We start from the raw sequence: 23,191 nt of genomic DNA, 5'->3' as shown, positions 1-23,191 counted from the left end.
ACTCTTACCTTTACTGTGGCAGTAGTGGTTCTGGGTTTTGTTATTAGCATGAACCACAATCTTCTTGTTCCAGGAAAATTATTTGTTAGGATATGTGTGTGTGTGTGTGTGTGCACATATGCACATGCTTGTGTACATGTATATAAAAGAGTTATCACACCAACTGAATTATGATATGTGTCAGGCATTAGTTAAGAATACAATGAAGCAGGTACAGTGAGATGCTGTGAACTTCCTCCTCTCTCTAAGTTGGTCCATCATTTTTTGTCTTTGTATTTAATCTTCAATCTGTAAGATGGGTATATTTGGCCCAGGATAGTTTTTGATATACTTTTAAGAGGGAACATATGTCTTCTATACCACAAATGTTACTTTTATGAAAACAGTTCATAAACTGTAAAGAGCTATGCAAATGTAGGCCTCAACATTTTATTATCTCTTTCCAAATCGTTATTTCAATACCTTTCACATCTGGAATGTATTATTCCAGTATATCATTGTATTAATTTTCTATTGCTGCATAAAAAATTATCCTAAAATATAGTGGCTTAAAACAACCCACATTTATTATCTCAAAGTTTCTATGGATCAGGAATTGGAAAGCAACTTAACTGAGTGTTTCTGATGCAAGGTCTTTCATGAGGTTGCAGTCAAGATGTCAGCTAAAGTTAGAATCATCTGAAGGCTGGACTGGGCCTAGAGGATTCGCTTCCATGTTGGCAGAAGGCCTCTGTTCCTTACTGGCCATTGGCAGGCATACTTAATTCCTTTCCACATGGATCTCTCCACAGAGCTTCTTGAGCGTCCTCACAACAGGGCAGCCAACTTTTCTCAGTGCACATGGTCCAACAGAGACAGCAAAAAAGAAAGCCACGATGCCTTTTTATGACCTACTCTTGGATATGACATACCATCATTTCTGCTATATTCTATTTATTAAAAATGAGCCATTAAGTATGACCCACACCCAACAGGAAGAGAAATTAGGCCCCATCTTTTTTTTCCTTCAAAGAGATTTTTTTTTTTATTTTAAAATGTTTAACTGGCACGTAATAATTGTACATACTTATAGGGTACAGAATGACAATTTAATACATGTATACAATGTGTAATGATCAAGTCAAGGTAATTAGCATAGCCATTACCTCAAACGTTTCTCATTTCTTTGTATTAGGAACATTTAAAATCCTCTCTTCTAGCTATTTGAAATTATGCAATGAATTATTGTTAACTATATTCACCCCACAGTGCTGCAGAACACTAGAACTTATTCTTCCTATCTAGCTGTAATTTTGTACCTATTAACCTCTCTCTATCCTCCCCTCACAACTACCCTTCCCAGCCTCTGGTAACCACAATTCTACTTTCTACCTGCAGGTAAGTTCCATGTTTTAAAGGAAAAAATATCAAAGAATACATAGATATACACTTTAAGACCACCATAATTATCATATTATATTTTCCTGAACCAAAGAATGTATTTATCTCTGGATTAACTTGGATCTACTATACAGACAAAGTTACCTGGACCAAGCCCTTTCTTTGTAGCTAAAGCAGGAGCCAAGCCCATCTGGTAGTCTATCTGTGAGATCTCTGTGTCATCTTAACAGTTTTATCCATCTGTGTCTAGTTGTCTCAGTTTTTTTCTCTCTAGGCATGTATTTTCTGACTCTATCTTCCTGGTAACATTTATGAATTTAACTGGGCATTGGGAAGGTGAGAATATTTTTATAAAGTGCTTTCTACGCAGAGGCTAAGAATTAATGATTCACCTTTTAAAATGTAAATTTGAAAAAAATATTTCTATTTGCCCCTTGAATTATATACTGTGTTCCCTCTTCAGAACCCAGAATTCTTTCTCTTTAGAAGCATGGAATCTGATCTTCTCCTTGGTAATTAGAAAATCAAGGCAATGCATTTGAAATTGTTATACAAATATACTCCAATTTGGAAGGAGACAGTAGGGCAAATGTATTGTTAGCAAATTCTATTCACATGTACTACCTTAAAAAGTTCCTTGGAGCCCATAAAGAGCTCTGCAGATTTATTATGATAATTATTTGTCTTTGTTATCAGTTGATGCAACTTCCACTGACATTAATATTGAATATGAAATCTTGAGAAATAGAAAGGAAAATCCTCCCTCTCTCACTTAATCCACTGAATCCCCCTGAAATGAGGAGCAATCCCATATGATTATCCCAAAGCAGAGTTCATCCAGTTCACTTAGCAAATTCCTCATATTTGAATATTGACAAAGGAATGTATTTACATATGCCTAGTTCTTTTTCATCAAAGTTAATACAATAAACAATCCCTTCTTGCTTTGGTGTCTGTTTTTCACAGATTTCTTGCCAGAACCTTTTGTTTTCTCTCAGGGGTTCAAATAAGCACAAAACAGAGTACCATCATAATTTTTCTGTTGCTCCCTCTCTAGAGGGTGTTAAGTATTAGGGGATCACCTAAAAGAAAACTATCCACTGCCTGCTATTCTGTCACTTCCCAACCTCTGGTCTATTGCCTTATTTAAGGAGAAAAAGATATCAAATGGCCCATTTCTAAAATTTTCCCAGAAAAAAAGAGGTTAATAAAAGAGCCAGAAAATCCCCATGTATCAAACATTCTGCTGCTTAGAGTATCTAGTTAAATAAAAGTTGAGATTCAACATGCTTGACTCACCAGTTCCCATTTATAGCTGTGAAACATGAGGCTCAGAGTTGGCATTATTAATAATAGTATTATTACTAAAATGTTGTAACTAAACTCAAATCTTGGTCTTCAGTTTCTGGAACCTATGCTTGTTCTAACATGCACACCACATCCCCTCTGGAATAAAGATCCTCGAAAGAGAAGAAATATTGCTAATGATAAGAAAAATACCATCAAGTTCCAGATTCAACTTGTGATGACTGCTCACATCTATTGTCCTTGAGGTGTGAGCTGATCTCTGCTTCAGAAGAATCCAGATAGATTGATGCTACCTGCTGTCCGCTGCCCATCTGGACCCTCCCGTGGGCTGGCTCTCTGTGCTGCCTCATCAGATACCTTCCCTGTTCCAGGGTGATTTCAAAGACCGGCCTTCCCTTAGCACATTTATCTTCAACCCTCAGTGCACAAGCAGAGCACACACTAGACTAATTCATTTATTTCTACTCATTTATTGATGGCCTTTCATAACCAAGTTATTAAGTCATCAGTAACTTCAGAGAAATAAACAAATGGATCCAGAACTGGGCCAAAAGATATTTAAGACATATTCTGAACATTTTATCTAGGATCGGTATAAATATCAATGCTGAGTCATCAGTGGTATTTTCCCCACCTGGGAAAACATATTTCACAGATGTTTTATTCTAATTAGATCCAAGTTTATTCCTCACAAAGTATTGAAATGAATAACATCTCCAGTCACCCACATAAAATGAAGTTTTTTAGAAAGAGATTGCATGTGTTAATATTTTTCCAAAATACTGCCTAATGTATGTTGCTCCCATCAGCTGACCATAAATATCCCTGGAAGGTTTGCCAAAAATAGAGTATAAGCTCTTTCAGAAGTGCATATGAGTTCTGATATATTCCCCTTGGGAAATAAAAAGGAGAAAAAGAGAGGATTTCTAAGACCTTGGGAAACCCTTGAAACCAGTATCTAGAAGTCTAAAGAAATTCCTAACACTAAAGTTTCTATGGGGACATTTTCAAAGCCATTGGCAGTTCACCCAGCTAAGGGGAGCTCTAAATTTTCATTATGTTTTGGGGTATGTATACCTGCTGTATCTCAGCCTGCAGGAGGAGCATTCCATTGCTCTGACTTCCCCTTTTGCACTAGTTTGCTCTCCACTTGTATCCTGGGGCCCCATCTAGATAAGAGGAATCTTGCCTGCTGAGGGGCCTCAGTATTCTTGAAAACCTATATGTATCCCAGTACATCAGTTTCCTCATCTGTAAAATAGGAATAATAATAGACCACACTTCATCAAATAAGAATCTGAAGTGTTAATATATGAAAAGTACTTAGAATAGCGTCTGGCATATGGTAAGTGTTCAAGAAGTATAGCTATTACTGTTGTCATTAATAAAAAGTCTTTTCCATATGATTAGGACCTAAGAGACCAGCCAGTCCAATTTCCTCAATTCATTTTACAGACAAGGAAACTGCAGCCCAATGAAGTTACATAGTCTATTAACAGAATGTCTGTGCTTTTGAATTAAAGGCTGAATTAGATACTTGCAGAAAAACATTCTCTTTGGAGTCCGGCAGTCCTAGACTAAAATTCCAATTGTTACCTTCTAGTGGTGTGACTTTGAACTCACTTCTTTCCTTCTCTAGGACTCTCTCAAATCCCTATGTGCAAAATAGGTACAATGCAACCTACCTTGATAGAGTGAGAATTGAAAAAATAATGACTGAAAAAATTAATGGCTGGATAATGTGACTAGCATTCTGCCTGGGAGTTAATGGGCATTCAATAGCTTGGGACCATCATTATTGGGAACATCATTCAGCTGCAGTGCTGCAGACTGGCTGCCAGAATCCTGGCCCCTGATTGCCAGTATAGCTCACCACAACACTGCCCACCCTTACATTAAAAACAAACAAAAAATGGGAATTTGCTCTCATTCCTTTTTATCAGCTTTTTAAATGACTTTCTAGTCATCAGTAGATATTATCCACTATCAAAAATTACCTATGATTGTTGATGGATAAAAATCCGTGTATCCTTATTCTTAAAGGAAAGGGTGGGAAAAAAGGAAAGTTCCAACCCTTGGCCCCGAGCTTTTCATAACTAGTTTAGCTCAACATGAGCAGTTTTGCTTTGCCAGATGAACCCCAATATGCTGTTGAGAAACAGTGACTCAGAAACAATTTGCAGATGTTTGAGGATGATGAAGAAAACACTGTGTGCAACAGTCATTTTGCAAATCTGATACCTTTGCTGGGGTAGAAATGCTTCGAGAAAGGTATAGGGAAGGATAGAAATTGAACCAGACACCCTGGTTTCCTTTCTTGAGGAAATATGCGTAAATTCTGACTATAGAAAACAAGGCATGGCACTCCGGCCCTATCAGAAAACAGAGACCTGTGGAACTCTAATGTCCAGGAAAAGATCATCAGTGTCCCACAGTAGGGACTGGGAATGGGAATGGATTCCATGGCCAAGTAACTTTGAGACACACTTTCTGTTGAAGATTTGCAATGCTTATTTATAAATGAAAGACTGAGAAGTTCTACATTTTCCTTTCTTTTTTAACTTTTATTTTAGGTTCAAGTATACATGTGTAGGTTTGTTATATAGGTAAACTTGTGTCACAGGGGTTTGTGATATAGATTGTTTCATCTCCCAGATACTAAGTCTAGTACCAATAGTTATTTTTTCTGACCTCTCCCTCCTTCCACCCTCAGGTAGGCCCCAGTGTATATTGTTTCCATCTTTGTGTCCATGTGTTCTCATCATTTAGCTTCCACTTATAAGAACATGTGGTATTTGGTTTTCTCTTCCTGCATTAGTTTAATAAGGATAATAGCCTCCAGCTCCATCCATGTTCCTGCAACAGACATAATCTCATTCCTTTTTATGAGTGCATATTATTCCAGGGTGTATATGTACCACATTTTCTTTATCCTGTCTACCATTGATGGGCATTTAGGTTAATTCTGTGTCTTTGCTATTGTAAATAGTGCTGCAATGAATGAGAAGTCCTCCATTTAAGAAACCTATTTAACACTGTAGACCCCATCCTTTCCTGAATGATTAGCACAGAATTTCCATCAACATCAAGTGAACAGTGATACTCTAGGGGACACTGTTTGGAAAAATGCAAGACTTGAAAAATCAGAGATCTTAAGACAATCAATGAAAAAGACAATGAAAAGTTTGGGTTTTAATTTCATTGTGAGTCTCTGCTTCAGCCATTTTAAACAAAGGATAAATGGCTGACTAAAAGTGAAGCACACTTTGCTTTCTTGTAGTTCCATTTCATTTGCGGGGGATAGAACAGAAGCATCTACTGGTACACATATGTTTCATGGGTAGAACACAGCCTTTTGTGTCCAGCTATTTATCATTAACCAGTGATGGAACTGGCTAGAAAAGGACAAAAAAAAATAAAAGCAAATCAATATGAGCTCATCTAAGGGCTGGCTGTGGAGCATCCAGTAGACTTTCATTGTCTTCCGTGGGTCATTACATCCTCAGAAGACTATTCATATTACTACCAGACTGCAACTCATGACTCAACTTGGGCATGAAAACTGGGGGTCCAGACATAGCAACAAAGCCCACATTAAGATATATAAATGCTTTTAATGATAAGGATAATTACAACTGATTGAAATTCCCTTAACACACAAAACGGAATACAGTAAAAATGCCACTGGATACCCTCCTTACATTTTATTATCTGTCTCTAGAGCTCACAAAAAAAAAATTCACTTTCTTTCCTTTTTTTTTTTCACATTTCATCCTCTTCTCTCACAAAAACACCCATCAAACACTTTCTCTTCCTCTTTTGTCTTTAATTCCTTATCATCCTCTCACCCTTTATGGCCCTTGTGGGAAAGAAAAAAAGAGATAGACAAGCACATTCAATTGTTGCAATCTTCTCATCAGGAATATCTATTTCAAAACTCTTCATAATCTAGGCAGAAATATATCAAAAATCAACCAATAGCCTTTGGTAATAATCTATCAAACAAAATGAATAAAATATAGCATAACACTTATTAGACTATTATCCTCACTTTAGCCTTGACCTTTTGGTAATCCATAAATAAATATCACCCAAATTTGACAGAAGTAAACTGTAAAATTCCCACAACAGCACTATAGCAGAAATGTCATTTTTATTGATGTCAAAATAGCATTTCTTAGCTATTTAATAAAATTGGGATTATTAAGAAAAGTAAATGTTGAAATACTCCAAAAGGGTCTCATCCACATAGCAAGATTTATGAGCTAATTTGCCTGGAAACTGCTTCACCATTTAGATGAAAATGCCTATACTTAGAAAGGTTTTTTTTAAATGTAGTTAAATTTAATTTGGTTTGACATGTATTTTTATATTAAAATCTTTTTGACTATTTACCCAATGCCTTTTTCTATTGTTTCTCCCCAGGAAGCAAATAACTTGGATAAAAACATGACGAAAGCAGAGAGTGCTCGGCTCTTCAGAATGTGGTATAGCTTTGACCACAAGTATCCTTTGATAATAACGATCTCACAGATCCTGCTGCAGGCAGAGAATTACTTTAAGCTCTTAATCATTGAAGTGTGCACTCCTGCTCTTCAAGAAACACCAAAAGGTAAAGTGAATTCACAGCCAAACTTATAAAAAGGAATGATTTCATAAAATAAAAAGCAGGGTAGTCCATACTTAAGTGTTTCAGAGAGCTAAAGTGAAACTTCTCAGAGTCAAATTTATCTAAGGTTTTCCTGACAATAATGCCAGTTGATAAAATCATATAGTCCTGAAGAAGCTGTTTTGCTATTCTCCCTTTGTAAAGCTCTTACTTCTGGTCAAATAGGCCTGCTTGATTGAGGGCATTGTATGAACAGTCTCAGCAGCCTCTGGCCAGGGTAACCCAGCCAAAGCTCCTGCACCCTTCTCCCAGGAACCCATTTGTGTGTTTTTGTTTCATGCTGTAAAAAATGAAGGGGTGGGGACAGGGAACAAAAATAAATGGGCCAAGGAGATGAGTCCAGTTCATCAGAGTTCATCATAAAATAGCACTGCTTTGCTTTCCAGGAAGACTTGAATAAGCTTTTTCCAGTGAAGGGCAATTTTAAAAATCTAGCAATCACTGTAAACATAGTAGCTCAGATATACCTTGCCATGTGATTCGTGGGGCTAAGTCAGGTCTGAAGTGTTTTGCCATTGTGAGCTGCAGTAAGCCATCCATCTCTAATCCCAGGCAAAAGCTCCAAGGAAGAAAGAAAAGAACGGCACTGTAAATTGAATGTGTTGGGTCTTTGTAGCTAGTTTTCCAGTCACAAATCCCTCTCCTTTCAGTGAGAAAGTGTCAGTCAGTGGATGATTTTCAGTGCCTAAGCAAAAATATTAAAGCCACAACAGATCAGTGGGAGAGGAGGAAGAATTAAGAATAGGGAAAGGAAATTCAAAGAAAAGGTGAAGAAAAAGAGGTAAAAATGGACAGGGGAGGGGAGGCAAGAGAAATGCAGGAAGGAAAGGAAAGCAAATTAGAGGAATGACTGGAAAATAGAAAGCAAAAATTAAGAAAGAAGTGAAGAGAAACCAATTGAAGATTGCAGAGATAAGCAAAAGTAAAACAATGTGAGAATTAAAAAGCAATTTTGCAAAAGTAGAGCATTCCAAGAATTATGAAATGGTAAGGTGGAAGATAGAGGGTTTTTGAGGTTAGAGTTTTGTTTTTTCATAGCTCTGTTATCTATAGCCAGATATCCTTTCTTGCTCAGTTTTCAGTTTTATGGACAAATGGAGGTTACCACCATCTTGAGAGAAGTCCATCTTGGCCATTAATTATTTCTTAAAGGTTCTGGTATCTCAGTAACTACCTGAAGACTTTCTGGTCTCTCTAAGGGAAGCTCGTTCTTAGAAAGTTATTGCTGGTTTTTGCAACTGGTTGATCTCTCTTTGGAAGCAGAATTTGCCCCTGCCATTGCTTATAAGTATCTGATAACTCAGTTTGTTCAAAATTATAAAAATTTGACTAAAGAGTAAACACAATGAGATGTACAGAAAGAACATGGTAAATCAGAAATGAGATAAAAGATGTTTTTGTTCAAATTCTGACAATGCTATGAGGAAAGCTTTACAATGAAGAAAAGGAATAAAGTGAAAAAAAACTTGAAGACAAGAAAATAAAAGTGGAAGTCCATCAAAATTTTTAGCTTAAGGCAGTGACACTAAATTCAGATGACGTCATAGTTTTTGTCTCACTTTCATCAGGGGTTTATTTCCATATGATTATAGATAGACTAGCAAAAATAAAAGCAGATTTACACTCACAGTCATATCTCTTCTCATGGTAATTTATCCTCCTGCACATTCATTCTAGAAATTGCTATGCTGCCATCACTACACATATATTCACTTAGACAATGAAGTTTTTGTATCTTAGCTATGCTCTGAATTTATACCTAGAGAGTAGCAAGCAAACAGTTTCAACTCTGTGGCCTCTTAATATATCTGTTATTTTAGAGCAAATTATCCATTTGGCATTTATGTTCATTCTATTGTCCACCCAGAACCCAGGCAATGTGTCCTGTGAACTTCATAAGTTAGGCTATGCCAGCCACCACCAGTGTAGAGATTAGCCCCTCATCCTGAGATCAGGTTGCTGGCCTGGACCAAAAAGAAATTGTCACAAGGCTGAAAGAAATTGGCTATGTAGTTTTGGAGCTGTTAGTTTCATTTCAGTAAAATTGCATCATGCAGATGAGGTATCACAAATAATTAGACAAAAGAAAAAGAAGGATATATAACTTCATACACACCTATATCAGTCAAGGTTCTCCAAATAAATAGAATCAGCAGAAGTACTTTACATATCATATACATATAGATTTATTTCAAGGAATTGGTTTATGCAGTTTTGGGGGCTGGCAAGTCCAAAATTTGCAGAGCAGGCTCTCTGTCTGGAAATTCAGGCAAGAGCTAATACTGCAGTCCTTAGGCAGAATTCTTTCTTCCTCAGAAAAGCCTAAGTTTTGCTGTTAAGTCCATGCAACTGATTGCATGAGGCCCACACACCGTATTGAGGATAAACTCCTTTGCTTAGTGTCAATCGCAGATATTAACCACATCTACAAAATACCTTAGGTGTCAACAATGACACCTAAGTTAGGGTTTAAATGAATAACTGAGTAGTCTAGCCAGATTGACCCATAAAACTAATAATCACATCATCACTGAATTTATATTCAATTAATGCCTAATATTCAGACTCAAAGGTAGAAAACCGCTCTTAATTTACCATTGTTATCAATAAAACCAGCCACTCACATAGTTTTGTTTTTTCTTTTTCATAGCATAAGTAGTACATACATACCTTTCCCTAAAAGTTTTCCAAAAACTACAGAATAAAAATTATAAAACTTAACATTCAATGAGGATGAATAATGCCAAGCACTGTGTTCAGTGCTTTACATTTATTACTTCATTCCACCTCCCCAGCTCTGTAGGAGGCTGGGAGGGTCTAGAGATATAACAACACAAGTGTACTACTGATTGTGTTGGCCTCTGCTGCAACAGCGGCTCCCCTGTTGGAAAGAAGCCTATGATGCCAAAACTGATGATTAATTAAGGTTCATTATGATTCAACGTGGGCAGCAATTCCAAATTATGGAGTACAAAGAAGAAATTGAGAAATGCGGAGATGAGAAATGGAACTAATGTTACTGAGCAGGGAGGAATGTTATTTCATTTAATTCTCTTCATTTAACTACTCTTTTTGTTTTATTTAATTCTTACAACCACCCTCTTTGATGTGGAGGAAACAAATTCCCAGATAACTTAAATAACTTTGTTTCCATAGCTAGTAAGTGTCGATTTCATGATTCAAGCCCAGATTAGTCTGACCCTAAAGTCCATCAAGATACCTAAACAAACTTGATTATTAACATTCCTATGTCCATGATATCTCTTACTCTACCTGTAAATCCTCATGTCTCAGTATGTTTATAAAGTCACCATTCAAACAATGAATAATTAGGACTCCTTACATGATACAGTCCAGAGCTCACATCTTGAACATTTATTGGTACTATATCGGTGTGATAACAAGGTTACAGGTTTTTGTTGGTCACACAGAAATCACCACCATGAAGGAATCCCCAACTTCTGAATCAGATCCTCAACTCTTTAGGGGCAGAAAGTTAAATATTCAGAGACACCAAGAGTGGTTCAGTCTGATAGGAGATGGACTCACTGTAGCCAAGCTCAAAGGAGGCAGAAGTACAAACCAGACACCAAATTCCTAAATTGCCATATCCCCATTGTGGAGCGGGAGGTATGGGCAGGGGGAGATACTCTTCAGCCATAAGAAGGCTCAAGTCACAGTCTGGTCCGTAGAGCCCCTCCTATCCTACTCTTTCCCCTCGGCTCACTCTGCTTCAGCTACCCTGTCCTTCCTCAGGCACACCAAGCACCCTTCTGCACCCAGGCCCTTGCACTGGCTCTTCTCTCAGGCATTTGCTTGCTTCCTTCCTTTACCTCTTTCATTCAACTCATCGGTGAGACCTCCCTGGCGCTATATCTAAATGTCTAAAAGGAGCTAACTCTCTCACTCCTTCCTGCTTTATTTTTTTCACCATAACGCTTAACCACCACCCGACACAGAATGGACTTTGTTTTAATAGTTTCCTCCAACCAGGATATGTGCCTTCCATAGACAGAAATTGGGTCTGTTTTCATTCCCTGGTATGTCCTCAGGGCATAGAACAATGCCTGGCAGGGAGTGGACACTCAATAAATATTTGTTGAAGGAATGAATGAATCAATTAAGCAAGCAAGCAATATTTTCTATCCAGGGCACCTTCATTTCAGGCATTGATGTAGCAGGAAAATCCAATTAATTATCAGAAGGCTGCTAAGTGAGTCTGAAAGCAGAGCAAGACAGAGTGGATAATATTAATGTTTTCATCCAGGCTACGCTGTGTAGACAGCCAGCCTGAGTGTCTCACTCCCTAGACAGGAACAGCCACTCACAGCAGACTTAAATCCCTATTGCTTGAGCTGACCTCCTTCCTGTGGTTGGTCCATCCTTTGTTAGGTTTTATTAGTACAACGATCTGGCACATTCAAGCCTGGCTCTGGCTTAGAAGCCATTCTCTGTCTGAGTGACGTTGAATACATATGTCTTATCTCACCAATTATGTTGATTTTATTAGTAACAAACTCAAAATTGTAAAGCCACCTACCATCCTCACTAGCAATCTCTCATAATGAGGAAGGAAGAAGAAATTGATGCCCCCTTATTCATATTTTAAGACATCAGATAAAATTATTTGCATGGATTTGCAGTGTTACAGCTGGTATGAGAATCTCATGTTGCCTTATTCATAGGTGACTAATGATGTTGCTTGACTGTCTCCTTTCTAGAGTCTCTTTCCATTCTCTCATTTACCATCTCTCCCCTTAAACATGTGTATAAATTAGCCCCACAAATGTGAATGACACAGGATAAGAATGACCTTTCCAAAATAAAAAGGGCAGCCTAACATCATTTTTAGCACTTCCTGTATGCCAACATCAACTGAAAATAAGGACTTATTATGTGGTTGCCAACATTTTATAAGTGTAAAGAAAGTGCAAAGAACAATGGATTGGCAAGTTGACACAGTAACAGAATTACATAAAGCCATGTGGATGGAGATTTCCTTCCCATAACTGGTTGGAATGAAGAGTGCACTGAGGTATTGCCAACAAAATGAAAAGCCCACAGCAGGATGTGTGGATGCTGAAAATGCTTGCATTTCCCATTCTTAAGAGTCTGGCAAGGAAAGTGGCAGGTACCAGACCCCATCTTGTACAGGCTAAGGCAGACTGGGAATCCACTTCAGGAAATGTAAACATAAATATCAGGGGCATTCAAAATGATACTTGGAAACCACGTATTTAATAGATTTAAATGAAATGGCATTTTAGTCTTAACTAAAAAAAAAAAAAGGAAAGAAAAACCTTCCCCTCCTAAAACTTGACAGAATTTTTTATATCCCACACAGTCGTGCTTATTTTAAGTCATAGGTATGAATACTGTGAACAGCAATTTCCATTTTAAATGATGATCCTGTACTGCGGTTTTTCCCTATCCTGACTGGCTGAAACACCCATGAATCATTTATTGGGGTAGTTCGCTGTGGCCTTGTGATTGACTTGAGTTTACTTCACAAAAAACTCTCACAGGAACAAACAATGTTAGTTCTGTGATCCCAGTTTTATAAATGAGGCAACTGAGCCCAAGAGAGGAAAAAGGCACATCCAAGGTTACTCATGGACTTGGAGCCAGCATTCGTAATCAACAGTAGAACAGGCTGTGTCACCTAAGCAATCCAAGGACCCCAGTTCAGGTGGCCCATCTGGTGAGTTCTGGTAGCTTTAACATAAGTGTGATGCCATTTTCATAAGTGTTTCTAGTGTATAATTGGTTGTTTTAGTCTGATAGCTTCTTTGGTGGTTCAGCAAAAGCCTCATCTGTCTGAAGGAGAGGTGTGTTTTACCTTCAGTAGCAAGCAGGAGAGATAGCAAAGGATGTGTAATCTTTTGTTCAATGGATACTTTATTGATTGCCCACTATGTGGAGGCAATATACTAGGTACTGAGGGTAGGCATCGTTGACCCTCACAAAGTCTTGCTTTGTACCTCATGGTCGCAAAGTCCTTTGAAATCACAGGTGGTCCCTAGCATAGGAAAGGAAGACATTGGCATCATCAGAATTTCATGGGGGGATGAACTCTTCAGGAGAGCCATAAGTTAAAATCATTGGTAGCTCTCACTTGCAAAATGTAAAGATAACTCCACAAGTAGTTTCAGAAAGCAACAAAATTTCAAAATATTTGAAGTAAACATAAGCAATCAGCTTCCTAAAGGCTCTTCCTAAACACATTCTCTGATGGCATCCGCACATAAATATGCACATGGCATTATAACTGCTTCTCCTGGGAAGCTGGCTATAGGGAGGAGCCCAGCTTGCATTGGGCTGCAATGCAGCCATCAGTCCCATCCCCTGGTTAATAACACCTAGAAAACTATTATTATTTTGGGGTATTTAGGTTGGCTTTTGGTCATCCATATCCTTACAGGTGCCGCTGTAGAAAAATCCCATAGAAAGTCTTTGACTTAGCACCTAAGTGAAGTGGAATTAAAGCTTCCTGAAAGAGGCTGGGTTCAGTGGCTCAACCCTGTAATCCCAACGCCTTAGGGGGTGGAAGCGGGAGTATCAGTTGAGCCCAAGAGTTTGAGACCACCCTGGGCAACATAGCAAGACCCCACCTCTACAAAAAAAAAATTAACTGAGCATGGTAGCATGCGCCTGTAGTCCTACCTACTAGGAAGGCTGAGGCAGGAGGATCACTTGAGCCCAGGAGTTCTAGGCTGCAATGAGCTATGATTTTGCCACTGCCTTCCAGCTTGGGCAACAAAGTGAGATCCTATCTCTTAAAAAATCCTGGGAGAAAACATCAGCTTCTTCCTGGACTCCTGTGTTCTTATGACTTTTGGGTAGGAATCAACACAGGGGAATTTTAACAGTATCTAGAAACATGTGCAGTCTTTTGTTCAGGTAACAACTTGGATCTTCCATAATTTCTTCTTCCGCATAATAGGAATGATACATACTATTCTCTGTTTTGGCTGAATCCATCAGTAAAGTTGGCTAGTTATTAAAACAGCTTCCTACTGAGGGCAACTGATTCACTGGCCTCTCAGAACCAACACATTTAAAACAGTTAAATAGTGCAATTTTCTCAAGACCCTATGGCCTAAATACATTGCAATATTCTGTAGTTGGTATAAAACTCTTCTGGAGACCTGACAAGTGACTACACGTATGACTTTATGAATTGTTACCTAGACACAATGGATTCCCCACTGTGACTATAAAATATTGTGGATCCCAAGATGGTAACTGATTTTTGCACAATGATCCTGGGATTCTACACAAGCTTTGGTATCTCTGCTTTGTTTTGCTTTTTTCCCTGGAAAAGTTTTAATAATATTTCTATTAAATGAAAATGCTTTCATATTTCAACTTCACTTTAAACGAATGATATGAAGATCTAGATTTACACAAATAAGAAATCAGAAGGTCACTTCTCCCCTTGTAGAGTGGATAAAATAAATTCTTTTAAATCAAATTCAGTACATTTATTATTTTCTCAGTGCAAAGCACCACATTAGACATTCCTCATCGATTTATTCACTCACTTATCACGTTTATCAAGTCTACCACATGCCAGGCACCATCCTGGGCACTCGTGATGCACCTGTAAAGAAATTCCCACAGAGCCGTCATTCCAATACGGTTCTGTTTTTAAACTTCTGATTTATGGAGAGCTTTTCAGGAACACATCTATGGTATAAAGAAACACACAGACATTCCACTGTTGGTTTTTATCAAACGGAAGCAAGTCTTGGTCTGTGGCCAGAAGTTATTGATTTGCTATTATAGCCTATCTACTTACTAGTTATGTAATTTTAGGAAAGTTATTTAACCATTCTGTGTCTCTATCGCTCATCTGAAAAATGGGGATAATGGAAGTCCCTACCTCATAGCTTTGTTTTGATAATTAAATGAATTAACACAAAACACTTAGAACAGTGCTCATTACATGTATTATTATTATTTATACCTACCTACTGATAGCCACATGTCTTAAAGACAGGCATCATGTAATGTGTATAATATTGTCATTTATTATCTGAGTGACTAAAATTTCCATTATTTTATATACTTGTAATAATTTTTAGTTGCAAAAGCTGTATTTTAATACCATTTCAAAGTCTTTAGTTTCCATAAAGGAAAGGTTTCACTTGGGCTATAAATCAAACATAATTCTTCTTCTTTGATTTTGAGTAAATGGTTGGAGCTGGGTGTTAAGCTGTTCTTTTGTGTCCTCTGTTCTGCACGTGCAGTTGTTTCATTTATGACTTTTCTAACTTATAGTCCATCATCTCAGTTATTTTTCTGGAAATTATACTACAGATAGCAATTTTGACTTGATAGAGAAGTGCAGCAATTTTTCTCTTCCACAATGAAAGCAATACAAGCCTTTGATGATAATTATTCCTCTTGTACCTTACTGTGATAAAGGAAATCTTTCAATTGCACCTTTCAGGTGAAGCCATGGTGTTTTGTTATTAGCAGTGTGATGTTATACTGAAGATGTCTAGGTCAGTACTGAATCATTTTATTAGGAAAAAAAGAGAAAGAGAAAGAAAAGATGATAGGACTTACAAAAACATATGTATTACCTTAATGCTGCCAGTATTGAATTTAGTTTTAATATTTGTTTCCCATGAAAAAAGAGTATAATGTTTAAATGTTCTTTAATCATTACTTGGTCACTCCTTTTCAATTGTAGGAGCCAAGATATTTGCAGGCTGCCAACAAGCTCATGAGCTACCAGAGACACATTATCAGCATGGGCCATGGCTGCCAGCTTCACATATTACCACCTGCCAGTGAGACACAGTCCTGGGTCTAGCTCGCAGACTGCAGTTATCCAGCATTTGTCTGCATGTGAAGCTATGATAGACATCACACAGAGTGTTGGGCAGACATGTCTCTTCCCTAATTAAGGTTCACTTCACAAGGTAGATGGTGATGATTCTCAATGTATGTCAAACCAACTCATGAGAAAGAGCAGGCAAAGAGATTATTGTGCTGGTGGTTAATAGAGGAAAAGCTTGTTGAATAAATAAATGCTATTCTTCCAGTCATGTGAGAAAGGGTCCATGGAGGAACAGGGATTTCCTAACATGAAATTAAATAATGAGAAGGGAGGAAGAGCTTTCCAAGAATAGGGAGTAACATGGGGAAGGTCCTGTGATGAGTGTGGCATGAATAGATGCAAGAGAGCCTGAATAACCCACCTGAAAAGTACAGAATTACAGGAGAGAGAAAACAGGTGGTCTCGAGGGACAATGAATAAGCCTTTGAAGTCAAGCGTGAAACCCTTATTCCCAGTGCCTAGTGTAATCAGAATTCTCTCTTGTTAATATTTTATACTTTTTTGGTTACTCGGATGGCTAAAGGTAGAGTGATGTGGTACAGGCTAAAGTATGTTTAAAGTTTCCTTTCTGTCACAGATCTTATTGTTGTGAGGCTTGGGTTTGGTTTTCATATTTCTTCCCCCAGAAAAATAATTATTCTATTATATTTTATTCAATTATTTTAACTAAATTGAATTTTAATACTTCTTCCCTAGGGAGAAAAAAGTCTTCTGCCTTCTCCTAAGCCACACAGATAAAGAAAGAAATGGTGATTGCCCTTAAGATGCCAGCATCCTAATGAGGTAGATTGGTGGCACCAGCCACCAATGCTGAGAGATATCACAAAGTTCTGAGCAAAAAAGTGTTTTTTTAGTTTGTTCAGGCTGCTATAACAAAATACATTAGACTAGTAGCTTATAAACAATAGAATTTTATTTCTCACAGTTCTGGAAGCTGGGAAGTCCAAGATGAAGATCCCAACAATGTCCATGTCTGGTGAGGACCCGTTTCCTGATCACAGAATTCACTCTCTTGCTCTATCCTCATGTGGTGGAAGAAAGTAAACAAGCTCTCTTAGGCCTCTTTGATAAGGGCACTAATCCCATTCATGAGGGCAGAACTCTCATTACCTAATCACCTCCCCAAAGCTCCACCTCTTAATGTGATCACCTTGGGAGTCAGGCTTCAACGTGTGAATTTGGAGGGACACAAACATTCAGACCACAGCAAGTGCTATGGAAGCCAGAGAGGGGTATAGCCAACTAAACAGCTTTGGAGAAGCCAGGAAGCCACACTGAAGTGACTTTGGAAGTCGGTGATAAAAGAGTAGGAATATGTAAGGAGCAGGGCTGAGAGTGTGAAGGACTTTGTGGCAAGGAAACAGCTCAGGCCTGAACAGGGTGCAGAGTGTTCAAAAAATGGTGAAAAGTTCAGGGCAACTAGTGGGAAGTGAAACCAGGGAATTATCATGTGCACAGATTGTGTAGGACTGCATGTGTCCCGGTTAAGAAAATGGATTTTATTTATTGACAGCAGGAAACCAATGCAGCACTTTAAGCACAGAGCCACAGAGTCCTGTTTGTTATAATGCAGAGAACTGGTGGCTGTATGGAAGCTGATCTGACAGGGAGAAGAATAAACTGAAAATAATCCATGATCCAGGACAGCTGCCCTGCAAAATACCCACCAGTTTTCTATGTGGATAAAAATGTAGACAAATTGTTTCATTCTACTTTGAAAACTATTTTAGAGCATTCAATGTGTGTTCCCAATATAAGTGAGTTAATATATAAAAGTATCATTTCATTAAGATATTGATTCTTAAATTTCCACTACTGAAAATTACCCAGTGGTGTAATTGTTAGGGCCAGAGTCTACTAGAATGTTTTTTAGCTAAAAAGCCAGATCACTCTCTAAGCTTGTCTTCTAGTATTTCAGTTTCCTGTCCATAGTCAGAAACTGGAGAATTTCAACTAATCTAACAAAAGGTTTTAACTAATCTAACAAAAATATCTGAATTGCAATTCATTTTCAAATAAAAAGTTGTTTTTGTTCTTAAACCGATAAACTAGAATGCCACCAGCCCCCGAGCCACGCTCAGCTTCCTGGAGCAGCCTCTCGCCAATAGTGACTGGCACTGTGGCCTTTTAAATGTAGGGGAAGAAGCATCAGAGAGCTAACCTTTTTCCAAAGGAAACAGACACATCCTGAAACCATTGCCTTTGACATCCCTTGAAGCCATTTCCTTGGAATTCCTTGAAATCTACCAGTGTATTAGGTTTCACTGACCTGTCGCCTATAAACATGGCCAGAAGTGATTTCTAGCTCATGCAGGCTGCTAAGCAAATCTTTCCTTAATCCTTTAACATGTGTTTAATACCTCAAACAGGAAAGACTGTAGCAGCTTTATTTCCTCACTGCCCCTTCCCAGCAACTGCAAACACCTCTTCCCACATCCCTCGCTATGGACTAGCCCTTGGGTTACAGGTGCCAAGCCCTTTGCCGTTCCTTCCACTGGTTCATGTAGACACAGAATTATGCCTGGAATGCCCAAGAGCAGTGAGTGGGTGTCAGTCATGAGGGGTGGCTGACCAAGGCTGACTGTGTGCACTGCAGGCTCTGGGTGCTGAAGGAAGAGAAGTCCCCAGAGTACCCCAGGCAGGTGCCCCACATGGTAAACAACTCTAGCAGTACAAGCTCAGAAGCCTGGTATTTAACTGGATTGGCTAACTTTTTTTCCTTTTTTTCCCCCTTTTCTTAGTCTAAAGTCCTCAGGCCTTCTCTGATCTGAAATATTCAGAAGATGAACATTATGGTAATTGGTAATTGTACAGGCACTTTGCAAACATCAAGTGCTTCATAAAGTTAAAATGATACTAAATTCAGTGACAGCTTTATAGACCTGAAGGCCTTCAGACTCATTTTGCAGATATAAACAAAGAATTTTATTACATTTTTATTATTTTTAAATTCTAGCTGATTTCCTGCTATATTCAAGGTTATGATGAGTACATAAGTCTCTTCTCAGTCCAGAGATATGCCTTATTGAGAAATCTTCCCCACCTCAATCTTTGGCTTCTACAAATCCCACTCTTTGGAAGATATCCCACTGTAGAACGGGTACTCCCCCCCACCATCAACTATTCACCAAGAATCCCTCTCCTTGACCTTCCAACAAACAGAAGTTGATGCTCTCCAGCTGAGGCCCTTCCTTCTCGGCCTAGCCTTTGTAAGAACTGTTTGTGTTCCTGTTGGGAACTACAGATTAAATCCCTATCTGATGAACGTACCTATCTTCCTTGCTAGCTCAGTCTTTTGCAAACCTTTGAAAATGTTGTCTAGGCCATTTAGAAGGGACATAATAATATTTAAATCAGGGTTTTTCAAACTGCTGATCATAACTCATTAGTGGTTCTCACAAGCAATTTAGTGGGTTCCTAACCAGCACTTCTTAATAAATAGTAGACTAGAGAAAATATCACAGTGCATTGAGAAATTAGAAGTAAATTTTGTTTCATAAAACTTGTTTCAGGGGTGTGTGCATGTACACTGGGTTGTGATATAACATGTATGCCTTAATGGGGTCATAATCAAAAAGGTTTTAAAACCTTGATCATTGCTGGTATAAAATTCTTGTGTAGGAACCCTCAGGCTTTTCCCCTAATTGCTTTAAGTACCCAGCAAGTTGAGCAGGGAGCTGTGAGAACACAAAGGAGAGAGAGCCCTCAATTCTGGGTTTATTTTGGAAAAGTTAACAGTTGTTGGTAGATTCGAGCTGAACTTTGAGAAAAAGATGGAATTTGACTAATAGCAACTGGAGGGAGCTAGAGTAAAGGCCAGATTACGGGGAGAGAGAAGCAACATGGAGCTGTGGACAGAGCAATGAGTTTGAAGATCTGGCTGCTAGTCATCCCTCAGCCCCTCAGCTGTGGAACTCTAGTTCCAGGCCTGCCCTGAGCCACTATTTTCTAATCTGTAAGATGAGTATAATCATATTTGCCCCACAGAGTAACTGTAAATTTCAAATGGAAAAAGGTGAATGAAACCACTTTGAACACTAGAAAGTACCAAACAAACACAACATACGTGTTTTCTTTTTCCAGACAAAGCAAAGGTCACAAGTAAAGGTGCAAATGTGGAAAACTATTGTGTGTGCTTGGGGTTAAGTGAGGATTGCAGCTCGGCACATATAAGGTTGGCCAGGGAGGAGATACTAACAAGATATGTTCAGGGAAATCTGAAAAGATTTTGAGTATCAGGTGAAGGTGTCTGGATTTGACTCAGTAAATAATGAGGAATCAGATGATTTGTAGACATAAGAGTGACATAGTCTTGTTTTAGAAAGATCTAACAGCAGTGATTAGGGAGAAGTCACGGGGGCCTCAATTATGGTAGTTGCAATGGGAATAGAAAGGAAAAGTATAGATGCCAGAAAACTCTGGCCTCTAATCCATAGAATCTGATGCCGCATTATTGGGGGTACGAGGACTGCAGAGAGAAAGGGCCAGGCAGGTGCCAGTTGTGAGGAAGTAGGAGCCCCAGGTGACTGTGGGGTTCCAGCCCTCATGACTAGAAGTCTGCTTATGCCAGTCAAAGAAACAAGGAAGGCAGAAAGACTACTCTTGTGGGGAGACAATATGTGTGGTTCGTTCCCTGTCTCCAGGTAGAATCCTATTTATATGAACCTGCTCCATTTACCTACTGAGCCAGTTCTTTGAGGTAAACAAGCCACTTGCCCAGCCTTGCCTCACAGATGGAGTTCTCTAAACCTCTGAGTGAACTTGTTTTTCTCTGAGTGGCTCTCTCATAGGGGGATGCTCTACAATTAATATCCTACTCAAAAATAGACAGAATACTTATTTTAGTATTTTGTGCTAATTCAGTCTCATCAACTTGTCTTCTATCTGTAGACTTCACTTAAGTTAACCCCCAGGTTAACTTATGTTATGAATACAACATTGATATACCACATCCTACCAATCAAGTTCAGACTCAATCGCCTGGAACAGCACAGAGCATGAGTCAAATAGCTAGGTTCAGATCTTTGTCACCTACTAGCTGTGTGACACTGGGAAAATTACTTGAACTCTCTGAACCTTGATTTAATAATCTGTAAAATGGGGACAATGACAATGATAATACCTATCTTGCAGGATGTTTGTGAGATTCACACTATTATACTTAACATACATAGCATAGGGCCTAGAAAAATTAGGTCCTTGATAAAGGGCTGCTCTTGTTATTATTATTAAAGGACGTGAGTTGATGGGCCCCACCCTCCTTCACAACCACATGCTGAAGCTTTTCCCTAGTTCTGTGGGATGAGGCTTGTCCTGGTTCTGTTCAAAGAAAAGAGCTTCCAGGGCTGACCTGGCAGGACCCACCTCTTTAGGAGCAAAAAGATTATCACCATCCCTCTCCTTCCAGGTAAGCACCTTTAAGCCCAGCTACAGGCTCTTCAGGCAAAATTACTTTGTTCCAGCTCAGTGATGGTCTGAAAATGCTAAGTGTCCCTCACAAAGAATAAACAGGCAAAGATGGGACTGCTACATGCGTGTTACTCCCGTCTGCCAGTAGCTGGGGGCAGAGAGTTGGAGACTGAGGAACGAATAGGTCCCCATGGCTGTAGTCAGCAGAGACCAGGGGCAGCTGGCTTCCTCCTGCCCCAAGATCAGGGGATTCTTGGGAATCTCAACATGCAGTTGAACCCCAGCAGTCACAAAGCAGCAAGATTAGGAGTCAGAAGTTCTGATTTTGAGCCCAGGCTTTGCAGGCTGCATGAGCTTACACCAGTCTCTCTAAGTTCCAGTTTCATTTGTAAAGTGAAGAAAATGCCCCTCCTTGTTTTTTAACCACAACAGCAACTCCCCCGTACCCAAAGCGTTCTAGACACAATTTCATGAACTCCTAAGACCTTGACAACCCATGATTCTCATATGGTATTCTCCATGTTTTTTAATAGGCTTGGGAAGTTGAGTTCATTTTTTAGCTTTTCCAGCCAAAACTATATTGCACAATGGAAGTGCTTATAACAAAGTATTCTGTAAGAATTTGGCTTTTTATTGGCCAAACAAAAGATACTTTCATAAAAAAGGAGTATATATTCACTCATGGTTTTATATGAAAAAAAGAGATGCCTAGCCCTCTGTTTTACACTTGGAATCTATTTTCTAGAAATATGGTGCACTTGTCATGGTTTTTATCCTTACAAATTCAACATAATGTAATAGCTCTGTTTGATGGCATATAGTAAATAAAGGTGCTTTCTTAGACTCCCAGGAAGTAAATAATTGGCATATTAACTTCCTGTGATTCAATCACAGAAAGCTTACATGAAAATGAAAGAAATAAATGGAATAAAGTCCAACAGACTGCCATCAATAGCTGCTTAACTTCAGGCCAGGCGCAGTGGCTCATGCCTGTAATCCCAGCACTTTGGGAGGCCGAGGTGGGTGGATCACGAGGTCGAGATCAAGACCATCCTGGCCAACATGGTGAAACCCTATCTCTACTAAAAATACAAAAATTAGGTGGGCCTGTAGTCCCAGCTACTCAGGAGGCTGAAGCAGGAGAATCGCTTGAACCTGGGAGGTGGAGGTTGCAGTGAGTGGAGATCGTACCACTGCACTCCAGCCTGGCGACAGAGTGAGATTCCCTCTTAAAAAAAAAAAAAAAATTACTGCTTAACTTCTTATCCAGCTTTCGACTGAGCTGGTTTTACCCTATTTCTGATAGAAACAAGGAAGCAATCTTACCTCACTTATGATATGCCAGAACTCATCTTTTTATGAGATAATTTAAATTGATTGTCACCTTACAAATATATTTTTCTAATGGCATCCCCCTTATCATCTTGGTTTTGGAACAATCCTTTCAAAACAGAATTAGAAATAGCTGCTCACTCACAGATCTATAAAATACATCTCAAGTATTTGGAAGAGAGGGTTGAAAAGATAGCTGTCCCAAGTCTATCAGAACAACTGTGGATGAGTGGGGGCAGGGG

General features: G+C 38.8%; 1 protein-coding gene across 2 annotated transcripts in view; it reads left to right on the top strand.

Moving 5' to 3' along the window:
- The window catches only part of SLC9A9 (solute carrier family 9 member A9), a 581,917-nt gene that overhangs the window by 476,366 nt on the left and 82,360 nt on the right, over positions 1–23,191 (top strand). The window contains exon 14 of one of the 2 annotated variants that reach the window (XM_019024708.4): positions 7,114–7,193. In XM_019024708.4, the coding sequence (XP_018880253.1) occupies positions 7,114–7,193 (80 nt within the window). Of the gene's footprint in view, positions 1–7,113; positions 7,301–23,191 lie in introns of both variants that reach the window. The other variant, XM_055383461.2, reaches the window with a different exon arrangement.

This window comes from Gorilla gorilla, chromosome 2 (assembly GCF_029281585.2).
Source record: "Gorilla gorilla gorilla isolate KB3781 chromosome 2, NHGRI_mGorGor1-v2.1_pri, whole genome shotgun sequence".
Lineage (NCBI taxonomy): Eukaryota > Metazoa > Chordata > Mammalia > Primates > Hominidae > Gorilla > Gorilla gorilla.
Note: the sequence above shows the minus strand (reverse complement) of the source record. Positions and strands in the feature narration are given on the sequence as shown.